General features: G+C 52.3%; 1 protein-coding gene across 4 annotated transcripts in view; it reads right to left on the bottom strand.

Annotated features, from left to right (window-relative positions):
• Nucleotides 1-16,323, bottom strand: part of SLC39A11 (solute carrier family 39 member 11) — a 289,985-nt gene that overhangs the window by 40,797 nt on the left and 232,865 nt on the right. For all 4 annotated transcript variants that reach the window (XM_055408696.2, XM_055408697.2, XM_088829378.1 and 1 more), the window contains exon 7: nt 7,448-7,517. In XM_055408696.2, coding sequence (XP_055264671.1) covers nt 7,448-7,517 — 70 coding nt within the window. The remainder of the gene's footprint in view (nt 1-7,447; nt 7,518-16,323) is intronic.

Genomic DNA, 16,323 nt, shown 5'->3' with positions numbered 1-16,323 from the left:
AGGTAGTTTAATGGATCCAAGAGAAGAGCTTGTCCGCATCAGATAGAATGGAAAGTGCCATCTGCTATTGCAAATAAAAAGCAGCACAAGAATTTACTTCCAGCTTTGCTGACATGATGGAAGGGGTGGCAGTGGGGAGGAGCCTGTGCATGTGGCTGGTCAGGATGTGTCCTCACGCTGGGGCTCCATGTCTCAGGCTAGAGACCGCTCTGCAGGGAGCCGAGGCTGGGCTATGGCTTCCCCAACCCAGGAAAGCTGAGATCCAGTTTAGAAAGTCAAGACTAGCAGCCTTGAGGAAGAGAGGGTCTCGTCAGGACTCCCCAGAAGTCTGGGAACTTGGTCCCGCCACAGGGAGGTCTGGGGCGTTAGCAGAGCAGCCTGCAATGTGGAGATGGCCCTGGTAGCCTGCTCCTTAAAAGATGCTGCTGCTGCTAAGTTGCTTCAGTCGTGTCCTACTCTGTGTGACCCCATAGACGGCAGCCCACCAGGCTCCCCCGTCCCTGGGATTCTCCAGGCAAGAACACTGGAGTGGGTTGCCATTTCCTTCTCCAATGCATGAAAGTGAAAAGTGAAAGTGAAGTTGCTCAGTCGTGCCCGACTCTTAGTGACCCCATGGACTGCAGCCCACCAGGCTCCTCCAACCATGGGATTTTCCAGGCAAGAGTACTGGAGTGGGGTGCCACTGCCTTCTCCAAAAGATGCTGAGTGAACACCAGTGAAAGAATTTATGTTTTATTTCCCCAAGTGCCCTCCAGGGCTTCCCTGGTAGCTCAGTGATAAAGAATCCAAATGCAAAGCTAAGCAAGGAGACATGGGTTCAATCCCTGGCGGGAAACTAAGATACCTCAAGGCACATGGTGCAGCCAAAAAAGAGCGCTCCTGGCTGCCCTGGTGGTTCAGAAAGAACCCACCTGCTAATTCAGGAGACGCAAGAGATGCGAGTTCAATCCCTGGGTTGGGAAGAGTCCCTGGAGAAGGAAATGGCAACCCACTCCAGTATACTTGCCTGGAAAACCCTATGGGCTGAGGAGCCTGGCGGGCTGCGGTCCGTGGGGCCGTGAAAAGAGCCAGACACAGCTGAGCGACTGAACGTCTCCTCTCACTACGTCAACAAAGTCTTCTCTCCAACACTCTGCGATTATCTTGCAAACATGTTTTCCGGATTCAACTTGAAGAGAAGTAGGTGGACAACTTGGACAGATGGATGTGCACATACAGGTCTACGCACCCATCAACTGATTAATGCTGACGAACGAGCGGGAAAATGTGTCTCCTGCCGTCTTTGTTTCCAAACAAATGGCTGCTTAGCTGATTAATGGCTGCTGTCTTAAACGAATGCTAATATTTCAACATGCATATCGGCTTTTAGGCCAGGCAGAAGGATATACCTGACTTTTGCTTTGCTCTTTGATCTAAGCGGCAAACACAGACTTCCAAGTTTGTTCTGATGCCTGCATGTGTAACTCAATGAGCCATGTCAGGTCCAGATGCCGGCTAAGACTGCAGGCATCCTTGACTAAGTGTCTGGGTGTTGGGTAGCAATGGCTGGCCGGGACACTCAGCAGAAAAAAAGAAGAAAAAAAGTCCAGGAATACCTCGGGGATGTGCTTTGTGGATTCTGCGTGGTGTACCGTCAGGTCAGCAGCCAGCCTCCTCCGCTGCATGGACGTTTGCCATGCCTGCCGGTGAGAGTGTGTTCTCGTATTACAGATGACTCTCTACTTATGCTTAAGTAGGATGCATGGATACGAGAGGCCAAATCTGAAGCAGAAATAGCCTCGCTCTCCCCGCTGGTTTGAATTATGCCTGCCGCTGAGTTAAGAGCTGAGGGCGCGTTTCCTCTCTGGAGCACGCGTCCTCTGGAGGTAATGACACTTCAGGAGGGAAAACCGCTTAAGCGGCCAACTCCCCAAGGACCGGCAGGATGGAAAACAGCTTTGTGGTGAAACCACAAACTGCTGTGGGACCCGATCGGAAAGAAGAAAGCCGTGATTCCCTCGAACCGCTGGTGGAGACTCGTCTGCCTCCAGGAGATGCTCGGCTCTGAACGGGTCCCCTGAAGATGCAGGCCATCTCCTGGGGCAGGGAGGCAGACCAGATGGAAGGCTGGTGATGGGGAGGGCGCCAGAGCGGCGACAAAGCAGCAGCATCTGAACACTAGATGGCAGCAGCCACATACAAATCACTCACTGGGGCCCCACAGGTGGACTTTTCGCCTTTTCCAACTGTTCACGGGATTCTCGCGGCCAGAACGCTGCAGTGATTTGCCTTTCCTTCCTTCAGTCAAAGGATGGCAGGGCTTCCCTGGTGGTTCAGATGGTAAAGAATCTGCCTGCATTGTGGGAGACCCAGGTTTGATCTCTGGGTTGGGAAGATCCCCTGGAGGAGGGAATGGCTACCCACTCCAGTATTCTTGTCCCTGGAGAATTCCAGGGGCAGAGGAACCTGGCAGGGTTCCATGGGGTTGCAAAGGGTCATGACTGAGTGTCATGAACACACATACCCATACCCGTAGTCTTTTTGCCTTTTCATACGGTTTGTGGGATTCTCGAGGCAAGAATACTGGAGTGGTTTGCCATCTCCTCCTCCAGTCGAAGCTATGGTTTTTCCAGGAGTCATGTATGGATGTGAGAGTTGGACCACAAAGAAGGCCGAGCACCAAAGAACTGATGCTTTCAAACTGAGATGCTGGAGAAGACTCTTTAGAGTTCCTTGGACTGCAAGGAGATCCAACCAGTCCATCCTAAAGGAAGTCAACCCTGAATATTCATTGGAAGGACTGGTGCTGAAGCTCCAATACTCTGACCACCTGATGTGAATTGCCGACTCTTTGCAAAAGACCCTGATGCTGGGAAAGATTGAAGACAGGAGGAGAAGCGGGCAGCAGAAGATGAGATGGTTGGATGGCATCACCGACTCAATGGACATGAATTTGAGCAAACTCCAGGAGCTGGTGAAGGACAGGGAAGCCTGGAGTGCTGCAGTCCATGGGGGTAGCTGGTGTCACAACTTGGACGGTGAACTTGGCCATGGCTATGCTCCAATAAAATTTTATTTACAGAAGTAAATGTTGGGCCCGATTTGGCCCACGTGCCAACACTTGCCAACCCCTGCACTAAACGGAGAGCTCTGTGTGGCTCAGTCCACACGTCGCAGGCAGATGCCAGGTAACTCTTTTCTCCCCCCAAATCCACGCAGACCTGTCCTTCCTTCCCCCTCAGCCCCTATGTGATTACCTTTGTCTCCTGAACTTGAACTCTCCCTCCCACAGGATGAAAGCATCAGGTGGCAAATGTTGCCTATCGGTTCAGAGTCTAAACCCCTTCTTCCCATCAGCCTCTCCATTGCCACCATCATCGAGTCATCCTCTAACTTCTCTGTCGCTCTGAAAATAATATGTAACAGTGGTGTCAACAGCATCTGTCCAGTTGCTGGATTCTTCACAGGGATCCGTCTACCTCCCCACCACCAAAATTTTTCCCTTGAGCCAGGTTAAGGTTCAAATTGCCTCTTGGACTTTGCCATCAGAACCCACCAAGGCTGTCAGCCTCTTGCTGAAGAACGCACTTTTCCTTTGGCCTTCGGTCTCACGTCCATAAATTGCCACATGAACCCCACCCACCTTGGTGATATCACCTACCCGCGGTTCGAGGTACCACGTGCTCTTAACCACCTCCTCCAAGCGGGCGGTCCCCACCCTCCTGAGGAAATGCTCTGTTCTCTGAAGCGCCCCTGAGGTCAGGGGAGACCACGACCTTCGTCCACTGGTTCCTTGGACCATCTGGCTTGCATCCCCTCCCTGTGTTCATCTCATGGTGCCTGAGGGCTTCCCCATCCACTGGTCAGTTACTTTAGCGATCTGGTTGCTGTTTTTCAATTGCGTGGCACTGAGGTCAGAGAGTCTGGTCTGAATGGTGTTGATCTGGGGGTGTTCTGACTTTCTCCGTGGCACAGCGCTGTTATCATTTCTGGGAAACACCCACACCGTGTACCCGGGAAGAAGGTTGAAGTTTTCCTAACTGCCGGGTTGGGGGTCCACATATGTCCATTACGCACATTTTATCGCTTTAGCCGCTTTATCAGCGTCAGAGAGGGGAACTGTTCTCCCACCGCGACGGATTCTGACTGTCGTTCCTTGCAATTCTGACCATTTTCCCTGAGCCTTGGGAGGCCGATGCTGCTGGACGCGCACACACACAGGATCATTATGTCAGCCGGGGACCTTGTGTCTCTCGTCATTAAGTACTGACCTTTCTTCTCTCGGCGGCTTTCCGCCTCCGAGCCTGCCTGCTCTGAGACTGAAACTGTGAACGCCTGCTTCCCCTTGATCAGCATCCACCTCACGCCTTTTGTCACCCCGTTGTCTTCCACCTCCGCATGTCAGCGTTTTAGGCACGTCACTTGTTAATTACACAGAACTGGAATTTTAAAAAGCGAAACCTCTCTTTCAAAAGATGCATTTAATCGTCTGTTTTTACACCAGCCCTCCCTCTAGTATGAGTCTGTCTTTCTCTTTTTTACCTTCCTCTCTCCCTCCCTCCCACGAAACCCTGCATGGTCTGCAGCATGAGCTAAGGGCAGAGAGCGCTTACAGGCCTCGACTGGGGGCGGGGGCGGGGGCTGTTATGCAGGAAGATCAGAGGGATGTGAAAGGCAGAACCCAAACCACGAGCTGCGTGTGGATCTGTAAGGAGGGCAGACAGACTGAGGGCAGGGCCTGGGTGAGGTCACCCTCCTTCCGTCTCTGTGGCCGGCATTGTAGGGACCCACTCTCCCTGCCATTCCCCACTCTCCGTACCCTGGACACAGGGGCAAAGCGGGCAGAGTCAGAGGGGCATAAAATCCCCCCAAGGAGGCTGGTTTATCAGTGGGTTTCATGAGGCTGAAAACGGCCCTGCCTCCCCAGCCCGATCGTGAATGGAGAGCCCCGTGGAGGGTTTACAGAACTCAGAGGATCTGTCTGGTCTCGGGAAGCGGGAAGCTGGGTTGAAAAGAATTTTCTTCTACTTTCTTCAGAGATACGCAGCTTAGCAGAAAGCACAGGTGACAGAAGAGAAGGACATTGGAGTTGACATCTTGATGTCGGGGGAGACGAAGTGCCACCAGACAGGAAGCCGGGCCGTGAGCGCAGTGCCTGGGGCAGGGCTGTCACTGGCTGGCACGGATGTCTCTGGAGCGTGCGTGTCTCCCCGGGCTCGGGAGGGCACCTCAGCACCCCGACACAGCCCGCCTCGACAGTCCACGTGGTCCAAGCCAAGTGGAGATCAGACGGCTGTGCCAGGGCATGACGCCCTCGCCCCCTCCCCACGCCCAGGGCAAGAAGAGCAGCCCGCAGGTTTGATGAGGCCAATTAGGCCCCGGGTATGGGTGATGATTCTCACATTCTGAAGGCTTCACCCATCTACCATCTCCTGGGATTATCGCCGCAGGTGTCTTGTTTAATGCTGACCCTGGAGTCGGGGCGAGGAAGCGACTTGCGAGTCTGACAGGCAGGAATGAGAATCAAGAAAAAGGAAAAAATCTCGACCCGCGACGTGGCAGCCCACGCCCACGTCCGGGGCTTCGTGGAGCAGACGGGCCCCTTCACACGTAGCATCGGAGTCCAGCGACCGCAGTGACTACACAGACACACGGGGGCCCCACGGCAGCTGAGGGTTCTGAGGAAAGGATGCAACGGGGCGTAAAGAGACCCCAGGAAAGGTGGGGCCCGAGCAGGGGCCGTGGGAGTCTGTGAGGAAGTAGTTCCTGCCAACCACGGTCCACAGCCACAGGGCAGACCACGGAAGGAAGCGGTGACACTGCCTTCAGGGGAAAAAAGTCAATTTTGAGACTGTACAGGTCAGAGAGCAGTTGAACGAACTCAACACAGAAACCAGGGGCCACTGGACCACCACTTTGAGCTGAATAATGTTTTCAAAATATCGTGATTTCCAGGGACTTCCCTGGAGGTCCAATAGTAAAGGATCCGACTGCCAGTGCAGGGGACATGGGTTCGATCCCTGGTCTGGGAAGATCCCACATGCTGCAGGGCAGCCGAGCCCACGTGCCACAGCTACTGAGCCCCTGCTCTGCAACCAGAGAAACAGCGAAAAGCCCGCACGCTGCAATAGAGAGTAGGCCCACAAAGCGACAGAGGCCCAGAACAGCCATAGATTGATTAATTAAAAGGTTTTGAGCACCTTGAGATCACGCTTGTGCTAGCTGTTCCAAAGTCACCGTGGGCCCCGCCACTCCCAACTATCCGCACCCAGTCGGCCCTACCTGCCTGTCCCTACCTGATCGCCTGCACCTGTTTCTGCTACGCTTCACCCCCTGCGGGCATCTGAGTCTTCTGCCCTTGGATGGATGGCACCACATGCCCTCCTTCAGCCCGGAGGCTGGGGTACTCGTGGTTTTGTGGGCACGGGTGGACCAGGTAGCTCATCTCCACATTGCCTCCTTATGGCCTCGAGAGTGTGGCCTTATCCAGGCTCTGCTTGGAGAGCGGTGGAGGGGAGGAAGAACCCACAAGGCCTGGTGACTGTCTTGGGAAGATGGGGGGAACAGAGGCTCGAGAATGACAGTGAGCTTGGCTTGGTCAGCCAGGTACCTGGTGGTGATGGGAGACCCTGGGGGCAGGGGGTCTGCATGGCAGCAGATGGGACAATGAGCTGACCATGGGGATGCTGGGTGCAGGGATCCTGTGACTTCTGGAAGGTGGCTGGACCCGTACGCATAAGTGTGGGAGAGAAATCAAGGGTGAAGGTCAGCGTGGGTGTCGAAAGCAAAGAGATGGAGAATCAAGCCCCAGGGGTGGGGGAGAATGGCCAGGGAAGGAGTGCAAGTGAGAAGAATGGGGGCGCTGGAGATGGGAGCACCGGGGGACGTGAGCATTTCAGGAGGGGCCGTGGGACACGAAGCCGGCAGGAGCCAGCAGGGGATGGAGCAGACTCACGAGAGAGGAAATAAGGAGGGGCCGTGGCCAGAGAGAGGAAAGTGAGGGCTCGGAAGAGAGGGAGAGGTCGGGATGGCCAGCCGCGGCCTTTATGGCTCCCCGACCTTTCCATCCGCCTGGGGCTGAATTCTCGGATATGGGACCGGCGAATACCGAGGACGATCATGGTACCTGAGCCCTGGCGGACTTGAGCATCTGCCGGCGCATCCTGGAATTTAACCCCTCAGAATATTGTCTTTTCGTGATTCATCCATTTAAAGAGTTTGGAATACAGCATGCAGTCACAGCCATGGTTGGTTTCCAAAACAGCTACCCCTTAGCTAGCTTGCTGGAAGAACGCGGCGTAAGCCTGTTTCTTTGATGGAGCATCTCTCCCAGGTGTGCGCACCCCTGCCCTCCTCCTCGCCTTCACCAGTCAGAGCTGGGGGGCTGGGGTGCTGCACACCTCTGTGCAGATGGCTCACCCGAGACACCAGCTGGTGCAGTGCCACCAAGGCACGAGGTGTTGCTTACCTTGCGCTCTCGAAGGTGGCCGATGCCGTCTTTCCTATGGCCCCAAATCCAACTCCAACCGCAAGACCCTCTGAAAGAGACATAAAGACACACGAGGCATTAGGAGTCATTCTTCTATAATATTACACACACATGGGCTTCCCAGGTGGCTCCATGGTAAAGAACCCGCCTGCCAAAGCAGGGAATGAGGGTTCGATCCCTGGGCGGGGAAGAACCCCTGGAGGAGGAAATGGCAACCCACTCCAGTGTTCTTGCCTGGAGAATCCCATGGGCAGAGGAGCCTGGCAGGTTACAGTCCATGGGTTCACAAAGAGTCAGACAGGACTGAGTGACCGAACAACAACACGTGCACACAGCATTGAAGTTGGCTCAGAAGCCGAAGCCCAGCAGACCGCTGTGGGCTGGATTAGTGCTATCGTCCACCAGGGCAGGGAGACGCATGGTCGGACCCGCTTGGTGGGGGTACCCCTGGGGTACCATGGAACCAGTCACATACTCCATCACACTGGCAAATCTATGGTCCTTTTTGCACACTTTATAGTCACTCAACACGCTTACACTCATTCAGCTGTTCAGAACTGGAAGTTTCTTCACTTCTTCGTAAGAAATCAGAACAACAGGATTTCGGCCTGACACAACACAGGTTAAAAGCAGATCCCCAAAGGCTCATTTCTGAAACAGGCATGCCACTCTGTTTGCAGATAAAGGAACTTGATGTAAAGAACGAATCTTAGATTTGTAAAGGTCAGCGGATTTTTCTATTACACGTTGATGTTGAGAAACTGAAGTTTTTGAGTCCCGGAGTTCATTTGAATTTGACTGTCTTAATCCTTTTTGTTAATTAAAAATGCTTGCAAAAAAAAGGGGGGCAGCTCTGATTCAGAGACCCAGGCTCCTCATTCTTGATAGCTCTTGTCCTTTTGTCTTTCAGAGATTTCCTCCGAGGGTGGGGCCTGCAGAAGCTGCCACTCCAGGGAGACGTTTGGATAATAAAAGTTCAACACTTTCAGGACTGCCTGATGCATCTGACAAGGTTCACAAAGAATGAGGTCCTTGGCGAGGTTCCATGTATCACTGGGGGCTGAATTTCAGGACAGGCTAGGATGGATATGTCTAAGGGTTTCAGGCATTCCTGCGATCGAGGGGGAGGCGGCCTCTTATGTGGCCTTCGAATCTCGGGAGCTGTCCATGGTCCCGAGAAGATAAAGATAGAGGGCATCTGAGCTGCCTCCATCTGGCCTGTCTCCCACCTTCGGGGAGCCCAGGGTTCACATGTCTGCTGTTCTCAATCTTTTTTGTACCAACACAGCCCAGACCACAACCCACTCCCATTGCTAAGTGTGGGGTCTCCGGGGCAATGTTCTTCACCAGGTGTCAAAAGCTAAGCAGAGACTGACCGGAGTTCCCTAACACTGGAAGGGCCAATCCCTCCCTTTGAGAAAACTTGCTTTTCTAAACCATAAACAGCAGCTGGTGGCTCTTTTGTTAAAGATTCTGCTCGAATGAGTCATTTAATGTAAATAATAGTGCAGCCCTGACAACAGGACTTACATTAATTAGCAAACTAACCCTTTCTAGTTATTTAGCACTTGACTTACTAATGCTCCCAACAGCTCTGGAGGTGGGGAGGGCGGGGGGCGGGGAGGCTATCCAACTAACGCAGGAGAGAAAGGGCTCGTCCACAACGACAGGGCGTCGAGGGGCAGAGCCAGGCTTGACCCTCAGTCCCCCAGTCCCCTCACCATCGCAGTTGGCTGAGATGGGCTGCAGCTATTCTCCCAGGTGTGGGCAGCATGGGCTGGCATCTGAGTATCTGCATCCCAAGGAGGTTCTGCACAAAGTGAATGCATCCTGCCTCTGCCCCGCAGCTTGGCCACGCCCACGGCGGGTACCACAGCCTCTGCCCCGCCCTGTAGCTTGGCCACGCCCACGGCGGGTACCACAGCCTCTGCCCCGCCCTGTAGCTTGGCCACGCCCACGGCGGGTACCATAAACCCTGCCGCCAAACGCACAGGCTGTGGCTTCCCAGGTGGCTCAGCAGGTAAAGAGTCCCCCTGCAAGGCAGGAGACACAGGAGACGCGGGTTTGATCCCTGGGTTAGGAAGATTCCCCTGGAGGAGGAAACAGAAAACCCACTCCAGTATTCTTGCCTGAAAAATTCCCACGGACAGAGGAGCCTGGAGGGCTACAGTCAAAAGGGTCATGAAGAGTCGGACAGGACTGAGCACACACGCACGCATGTCTGAGGTGGTGGCCAACTCAGTTTCCCCCTTGATCTGGAGTAAAGGAGAGGAAGAAGAGGTAGCGGAGGGAGGGAATATGACTGCACCTGCCTCTGAAGGCGGAGGAGTGCCTGACAAACTGAGAAACCAAGACGAATGACCCACATGCCAAGAGCGTAAATATAGGAACGAAGGCACACACTGAAGATCGGCAGGTGGTAGAAAGGACCCGCTGGCTGAGACAGGGAAGAGGAAGAAACGCCCCAGGGCTGCCACCAAAAGTGCAAATCAGGCAGATAATTAAGACAAGAATCCAAAGTGGCTGGAATATTATTAGTAAGCCAGGCCTCTTTTCACAGCTACTGCCATTAAGCCAAGTGCAGAGAGAAGGAAGATAAACTTCCAAACCTGGGGTTATAAGCCCCCGGGATGCAGGGAGACAGAGTCCCGAGGGCAAACTTGAGAACAAGCTCCAAACCTGCTCTGCGCATTCCGGTCTTCTGCGGGTGGGGGTCTGCCTCTCACCATCTCCGCATCCCTCCTGAATCTCCGTCTCTCCCCATCCTCCATGGGGACAGGGGCACGGGCCTTCTGTTCCTCCTTGACCGGGGAGCAGCCACCACCTTCAGAGAGCAGCTGTCCACCCAGGGGGAGATAGTCTCAACCTCCCTTCAACAAGCTAGTCCTGGCTCTTCCCCTGGTCTGCCTCCCTCTGCCTGTGAGTCAGTTTTCTCTTGTTCCGGAGGTGGGGACAGGTAAGTCCCCATCTCAGATCATCTCTCCACCCTTCCTGTATTTCGGCCATGCCACGCGGCTACTCCCCAGTCAGGGATGACTGTGATGGGGAGAGATGGAGGGGAAGAGTAGAGAGGAGCGGGTGGTCCGATAATGGCCCTTCTAACCGGATGATGCTTTATCACTACTTGTGCTTTAGGAGCAAGTCTGAACATTACTCACGCCCAGGTCACTCACTGGAAAACGGACAAATAACCATCCTGGAGCATCAGCTGCTGGACGGGGCCATGCGGGCCACAGGGGTGGCCTCAAGAGCCGCCAAGGGGGCCGGGCAAGCTAGCTTAGATCCCTTCTCTTCCCATCTGGTCACTGTCGCTAAGCTGGGAGATGGATATCAGACCAGCTGAGGGGGCAGTGCTCACCACACGACAGTAGGTGTCCCCTCCCCGGCCATCAAGGACTTACACACACCACAGGGCAGTCCTGCTGCCTTCGTGCCCAAGCTGGAGGAGGCTTTGGGGGAGACTGGCCCCCAATATGTGAATTCCCCTTCCTGGCCTGTAGGAAGGAAGCCCAGGAAGATGGGAACTCTGAAATATTACACATTGATTAAACAAAATATTGGTCTGTCCAGCCAGGTATTGCCACAGAATTCCATTGCCATGGAATTCCTATGGGGTCTTGAAAAGGTCCAAGAAAGGATGGAAGTTATCAACTCAAACTGTTACCTTTTTTAAGAAAAAGTAGTTCAACACACTTTTCTACTGTGGTTTGTGAACTCTGCTGTTCATATGGGATGAAGTTAAGCATTGGGAAAGATGAAAAATAGAGGTGTTCCAGAAGAGGTGGATTTAACTCCAATTCTTTTTCTCTTATTTATTATTTATTTTCTTATTTTTATTGAAATATAGTTGATTTACAACGTTGTTAATTCCTCTTGTACGACAAAGTGATTTGGTTATACAAAGAACGTATTTTATTTTCTTGGGCTCCAAAATCACTGTGGACAGTGACTGTAGCCATGAGATTAAAAGATGCTTGCTCCTTGGAAGAAAAGCTACGACAACCCTAAACAGCGTATTAAAAAGCAGAGACATTGCTTTGCCAATAAAGGTCCGTAGAGTCAAAGATATGGTTTTTCCAGTAGTCACGTAAGGATGTGAGAGTTGGACCATAAAGAGGGCTGAGCACCAAAGAACTGATGCTTTAGAACAGCCTTGCTGCAGGGAAGGGCACCCTGGGGCCAGCTGCCTGGGAGGCACACCTTCATCGCTATGGGCGCACCTGGCCGCACTCTGCCCCGCAAGCAGAGTCAGGGTACAACTAACTCCTGGATGGGGGATACCTTTGGAGGTGCAGGGGGGCAGATGGTCATGGTTTTACGACTCCTCTAAGAAATTGGGAGGAGATATTTTTTTAAGGCCCCTTGGAGGACTTCTGCACAAAATTAGACTTTGGCGGTTCTTTTAGGATGATGAATAACCCCATTTATCCCTCCCCATACTTGACTCCCAGCAAAGCATTTCCAAAAACCAGACAAAGAAAAGACTTTGCTGCCTCGGGTCGCCGTCATGCTTTACGGCACTGAAGGCAGATGGTACAGAGTACAATGCATGTGGCTCACGAGGGCGGAGGCGGGTGGTCCTTGTTTTCTCACTGGGAGGTTAACAGAGGAGGAAATTCGCTCTCTGCCTCCCCCCGCCCAGTTCTGATTGCTAGGTGCCAGCTGGGGGCCCTCGGGGCTCCTCTGGGCGGGCCCCACGTGGTTGTGACTCTGATGGGTGAACCCGCCCGCCCAGCCTTGGGTCATCGCGCACAGCATGGAGAGGTCAGGGGCTGTGTTTTCCTGAGTCCACGTCTTGTAGACAAAGCTGACCTGCAGGAGGAGAGAATGTCTCGGGCACGATGACACCAAGAAAACCGGCCCTGAGGTGTTTACGCCTCTGTCTCATTTATCCCCAGAGCCTGAAGCCCGACTGCACCTCCGCCCTTCCGTCCTGTGTCTGAGATGTACCCACACCCTTGCAACACCTTGGTTTTTTCCTAAACCCATCTTCCAGTTTTACCTTTTCTAAGATTTCAGGCACAAAAAGAGGCTTCATTTCACACTCCTATTTTGAAATTAAAAAGTGGCTGTTTTCAATCACAGTGCTTACTGCTTTTTAATCATGGTGATATACTTTCACTTGAAAAAAAAAAAACTCAAAATGCTCAGAAAAAGTCTAAAGTAATAATTTCCCTACCTCCGATTCCCTATCCTTAGTTTTACTCCCAAGAGGCAATATATTTCTTAACAATTCTGACTTTCAATTCTCTGATGGGTACCATTATCACTTTAAATAACACATTAATATATTGGTTTCTTAAGTTTTATCACAGTACTGATTTAGAGAGTCTGTTGATAGCTCCATGGTTTCTTCCTTATCAGTCTTACTGTTGAGTGTCCCTTATAAATGTTGAGGAATGCAGAACATATGCTTCCCACCTCTGCTTTATTTCCACCTTTCTCAAAATTTGATATTGCTCTGTAGACAATATTTCATTTATGATTTATTCTCAAGACCATTCAAAAAATTCAATCCAGATAAAAAGTGAATTTACAATATCGGGGTGCTAGCACAGTATTCTCTATATAATCAGGTTGCTATGTGATGAGAAGGAAGAGCAAGCCTAAGGCCTTCAACTCTTCCCATTTGAAAAGGACGGTCCCCAGGCCAAGCGGACTCCTTCTTGATTCCTTCTTGGCATTCATTCCATCTTCTAGGTGTTAATTTTCTAGGGCTTCCCAGGTGGCACTAGTGGTAAAGAACCCACCTGCCGAAGCAGGAGACGCGAGAGACTTGGGTTTGATCCCTGGGTCGGGAAGATCCCCTGGGGTAAGAAGTGGCAACCCACTCCAGGATTCTTGCCTGGAGAATTCCAAGGACAGAGAAGCCTGCAGGGCTAAAGTCCACGGGGCTGCGAAGAGTCTGAAATGACTGAGGGAATGAGCACACACTGGTCTTAATCAGCCACTACTGTCCTTCCTTCCTTTCCCAACTGTCACTTAACTGTGGTAAAAAACAGATGGGCAAAGAAGCTGGGAGGATGGTTAGGACCAAACCCACCAGGATGAAGCGTCTCCTGAGAACTAAGAGAAGCAGGAGTGAAAACAGCAGCAAGCAAGAGGAGGATGCAGCGTGGCCTTGGAGCAAACCGATGACTGATGAGAGAACAGGCCGGCGCCCGCAGAGGAGCGGCAGAGATGATCCCATAAATCACCGCGAAACACCTGGCAAATTTAAAGTCCGGTGTAAATGCCAGATATTAATAAAATATTCAACTCAGCCGGCAAGGTGCTCTGAGCCCAGAGGCCTTTTCATTAATGTCAGATTTGATCCAAGACATGCTCAAGACAGATGGGCAGGCTCTCAGAAAATCCTCCCCTGACCGGCTTCGTCACCAGCTCCTGCATTCCTGGAGAACCTGCTCTCCTGCCTGACATGTGCAGCCCTGTGTTTCTTATTGGGGGGGATGCAAGACAGATGTGGGCTACCCCTGGAGAGCAGGGGATGGAGGTGAGCAATATGACGTTGTTGTGACCCCAATGCGGGGGGAAGGAGCAGTCAGCCTTCTAAAAAGAAGACTGAGATTTGAAAGTGCTTCACCAGTTACACTTGAAAGCTTTTGCACAGCAAAGGAAACCATCGACAGAAGGAAAAGACAACCTACTGAACGGGAGGAGATATTTGCAAATGATACAACCCAGTACCCAAACGGGTCAGTACCCAAACTACATCAACGGCATCCAAGTCACTGTCCGAAAACCAAACAACCTGATTGAAAAATGGGCAGAAGGCCTGAATAGATGCTTTCCAAGGAAGACATACAGGTGGCCAACAGGCACATGGAAAGACACCCACACGGCTAACCTTCAGGTCAGCAAAGCCTGGCCCTCGACAGGCACCAGGAGGCCACGTCTATGCTGGTGCCGGCCCCCCAAGGAGTGGTGTGTGCTGCCTTGACCTTGTTTCCGCAGACCAACTGCAGCCCCTCCTTCCACCCCTGCTCAAACACGGCTCTCTTCTTCAAGAACAGACAGACAACCAGCAGGCCAAGGGAGTTCCAACTCCGTGGTGTCTGTTCATTCCTCCTTGCTGTGGCTCCCCTGGCTTTCAGGGCCCGGTTGGACTGTTGCTTGTTTGGAATTGAGGATGTAGGCCTATGGCCTGCTCCAGCAGATAAACGTTTGTTTTTTCTAGAGGTTCTCGCCCTAGACTGTGGTTTGCAGATGGCTGTTGTGCAGTAGAGAGAAGGCAATGGCAACCCACTCCAGTAATCTTGCCTGGAAAATCCCATGGGCGGAGGAGCCTGGTAGGCTGCAGTCCATGGGGTCTTGAAGAGTCGGATACGATTGAGCGACTTCACTTTCACTTTTCACTTTCATGCATTGGAGTAGGAAATGGCAACCCACTCCAGTGTTCTTGCCTGGAGAATCCCAGGGACGGTGGAGCCTGGTGGGCTGCCATCTATGGGGTCACACAGAGTCGGACACGACTGAAGCGACTTAGCAGCAGCAGCAGCTGTACAGTTGAGGTGGAGACGGTCATACCTGAATCTCCAGGGAGAGGCTATAACCATGGAAAGGCTCTTCATGTGACTTCAGTTCTCATCTGTGAACCCTCCGGCCTCTGCCCCATCTTCTTGTGTGCCTGCGTGCATGCCTGCATGCTACGTCATTTCAGTCGTGTCGAGCTCTTTGTGACCGCATGCGCTGCAGCCCTCCAGGCTCCTTTGTCCACAGGAATCTCCAGGCAAGGACACTGGAGTGGGTTGCCATTTCCTTTTTCAGCCCCATCTTCCTCCCCTCCTCCAAAAGGAAAACCAAGGTCCTACACATCAATGTTTTCTGAATGGAGCCCCACGGAGCTCCAGTAACAACGGAAATGGATTCTATAGTCAAATATTGCGTTGAAACATCTGAAATCCCTGCTATTTAACTGTTGCTTTTTGTTTCTCCCCCCCCCCCCGGGACTATAAAACAGCAATCTCATATGATCTAAACTGCTGAAACTGCAATACTTTGGCCACCTCATGCGACGAGTTGACTCACTGGAAAAGGCTCTGATGCTGGGAAAGGTTGGGGGCGGGAGGAGAAGGGGGTGGGAGGAGAAGGGGACGACGGAGAATGAGATGGCTGGATGGCATCACCGACTCTGTGGACATGAGTTTGAGTGTACTCCGGGAGTTGGTGATGGACAGGGAGGCCTGGCGTGCTGTGATTCATGGGGTCGTGGAGAGTCGGACACGACTGAGCGACTGAACTGAACTGAATGAGTTTTGGAAACCTTGAACATTCAAATTTCACGTGAATTTTTAAGACCTTAAGAATTCCCCGCAGTGAAGAAACCTGTACAACTTTGCTTTCCAAATGGAGTTGACACCAGAATCCTTTTATTAGATAACACCTGTTAACATCTTGCAGAACCTGTGTTTTGTAGAACTTTTTTCCTTGGGCATACTGCCTGGGAGAATTCAAGATAATTAAGAGCTTTCTAAGCTGGGGCTTCCCAGGTGGTGCTAGTGGTAAAGAACCCACCTGACAACACAGATGTGGGTTCAATCCCTGGGCTGGGAAGACCCCTTGAAGGAGGGCATGGCAACCCACTCCAGTATTCTTGCCTGGAGAATCCCATGGACAGAGGAACCTGGCGGGCTGCAGTCCACGGCATCACAAAGAGTTGGACACAGCTGAGCAAAGAAGCACAGTACAGAACAAGCTAGTCTCAAACCTGCCTCCCCATCACATCACTGTATTTTAATAAAAGGAAATTCACTCTTCTGTGTGTCTTATTCAACTCACAGGACTTACTGGCTGCTTACTCCATCCCTACCAGGCATCTGCTTAGAACTGAAACACAAATGTTCTAGCCAAGGAAG

The sequence above is a fragment of the Moschus berezovskii genome, chromosome 20, assembly GCF_049115385.1.
Source record: "Moschus berezovskii isolate FMDL1 chromosome 20, NW_MosBer_1.0, whole genome shotgun sequence".
NCBI classification, from domain to species: Eukaryota; Metazoa; Chordata; class Mammalia; order Artiodactyla; family Moschidae; genus Moschus; species Moschus berezovskii.
Note: the sequence above shows the minus strand (reverse complement) of the source record. Positions and strands in the feature narration are given on the sequence as shown.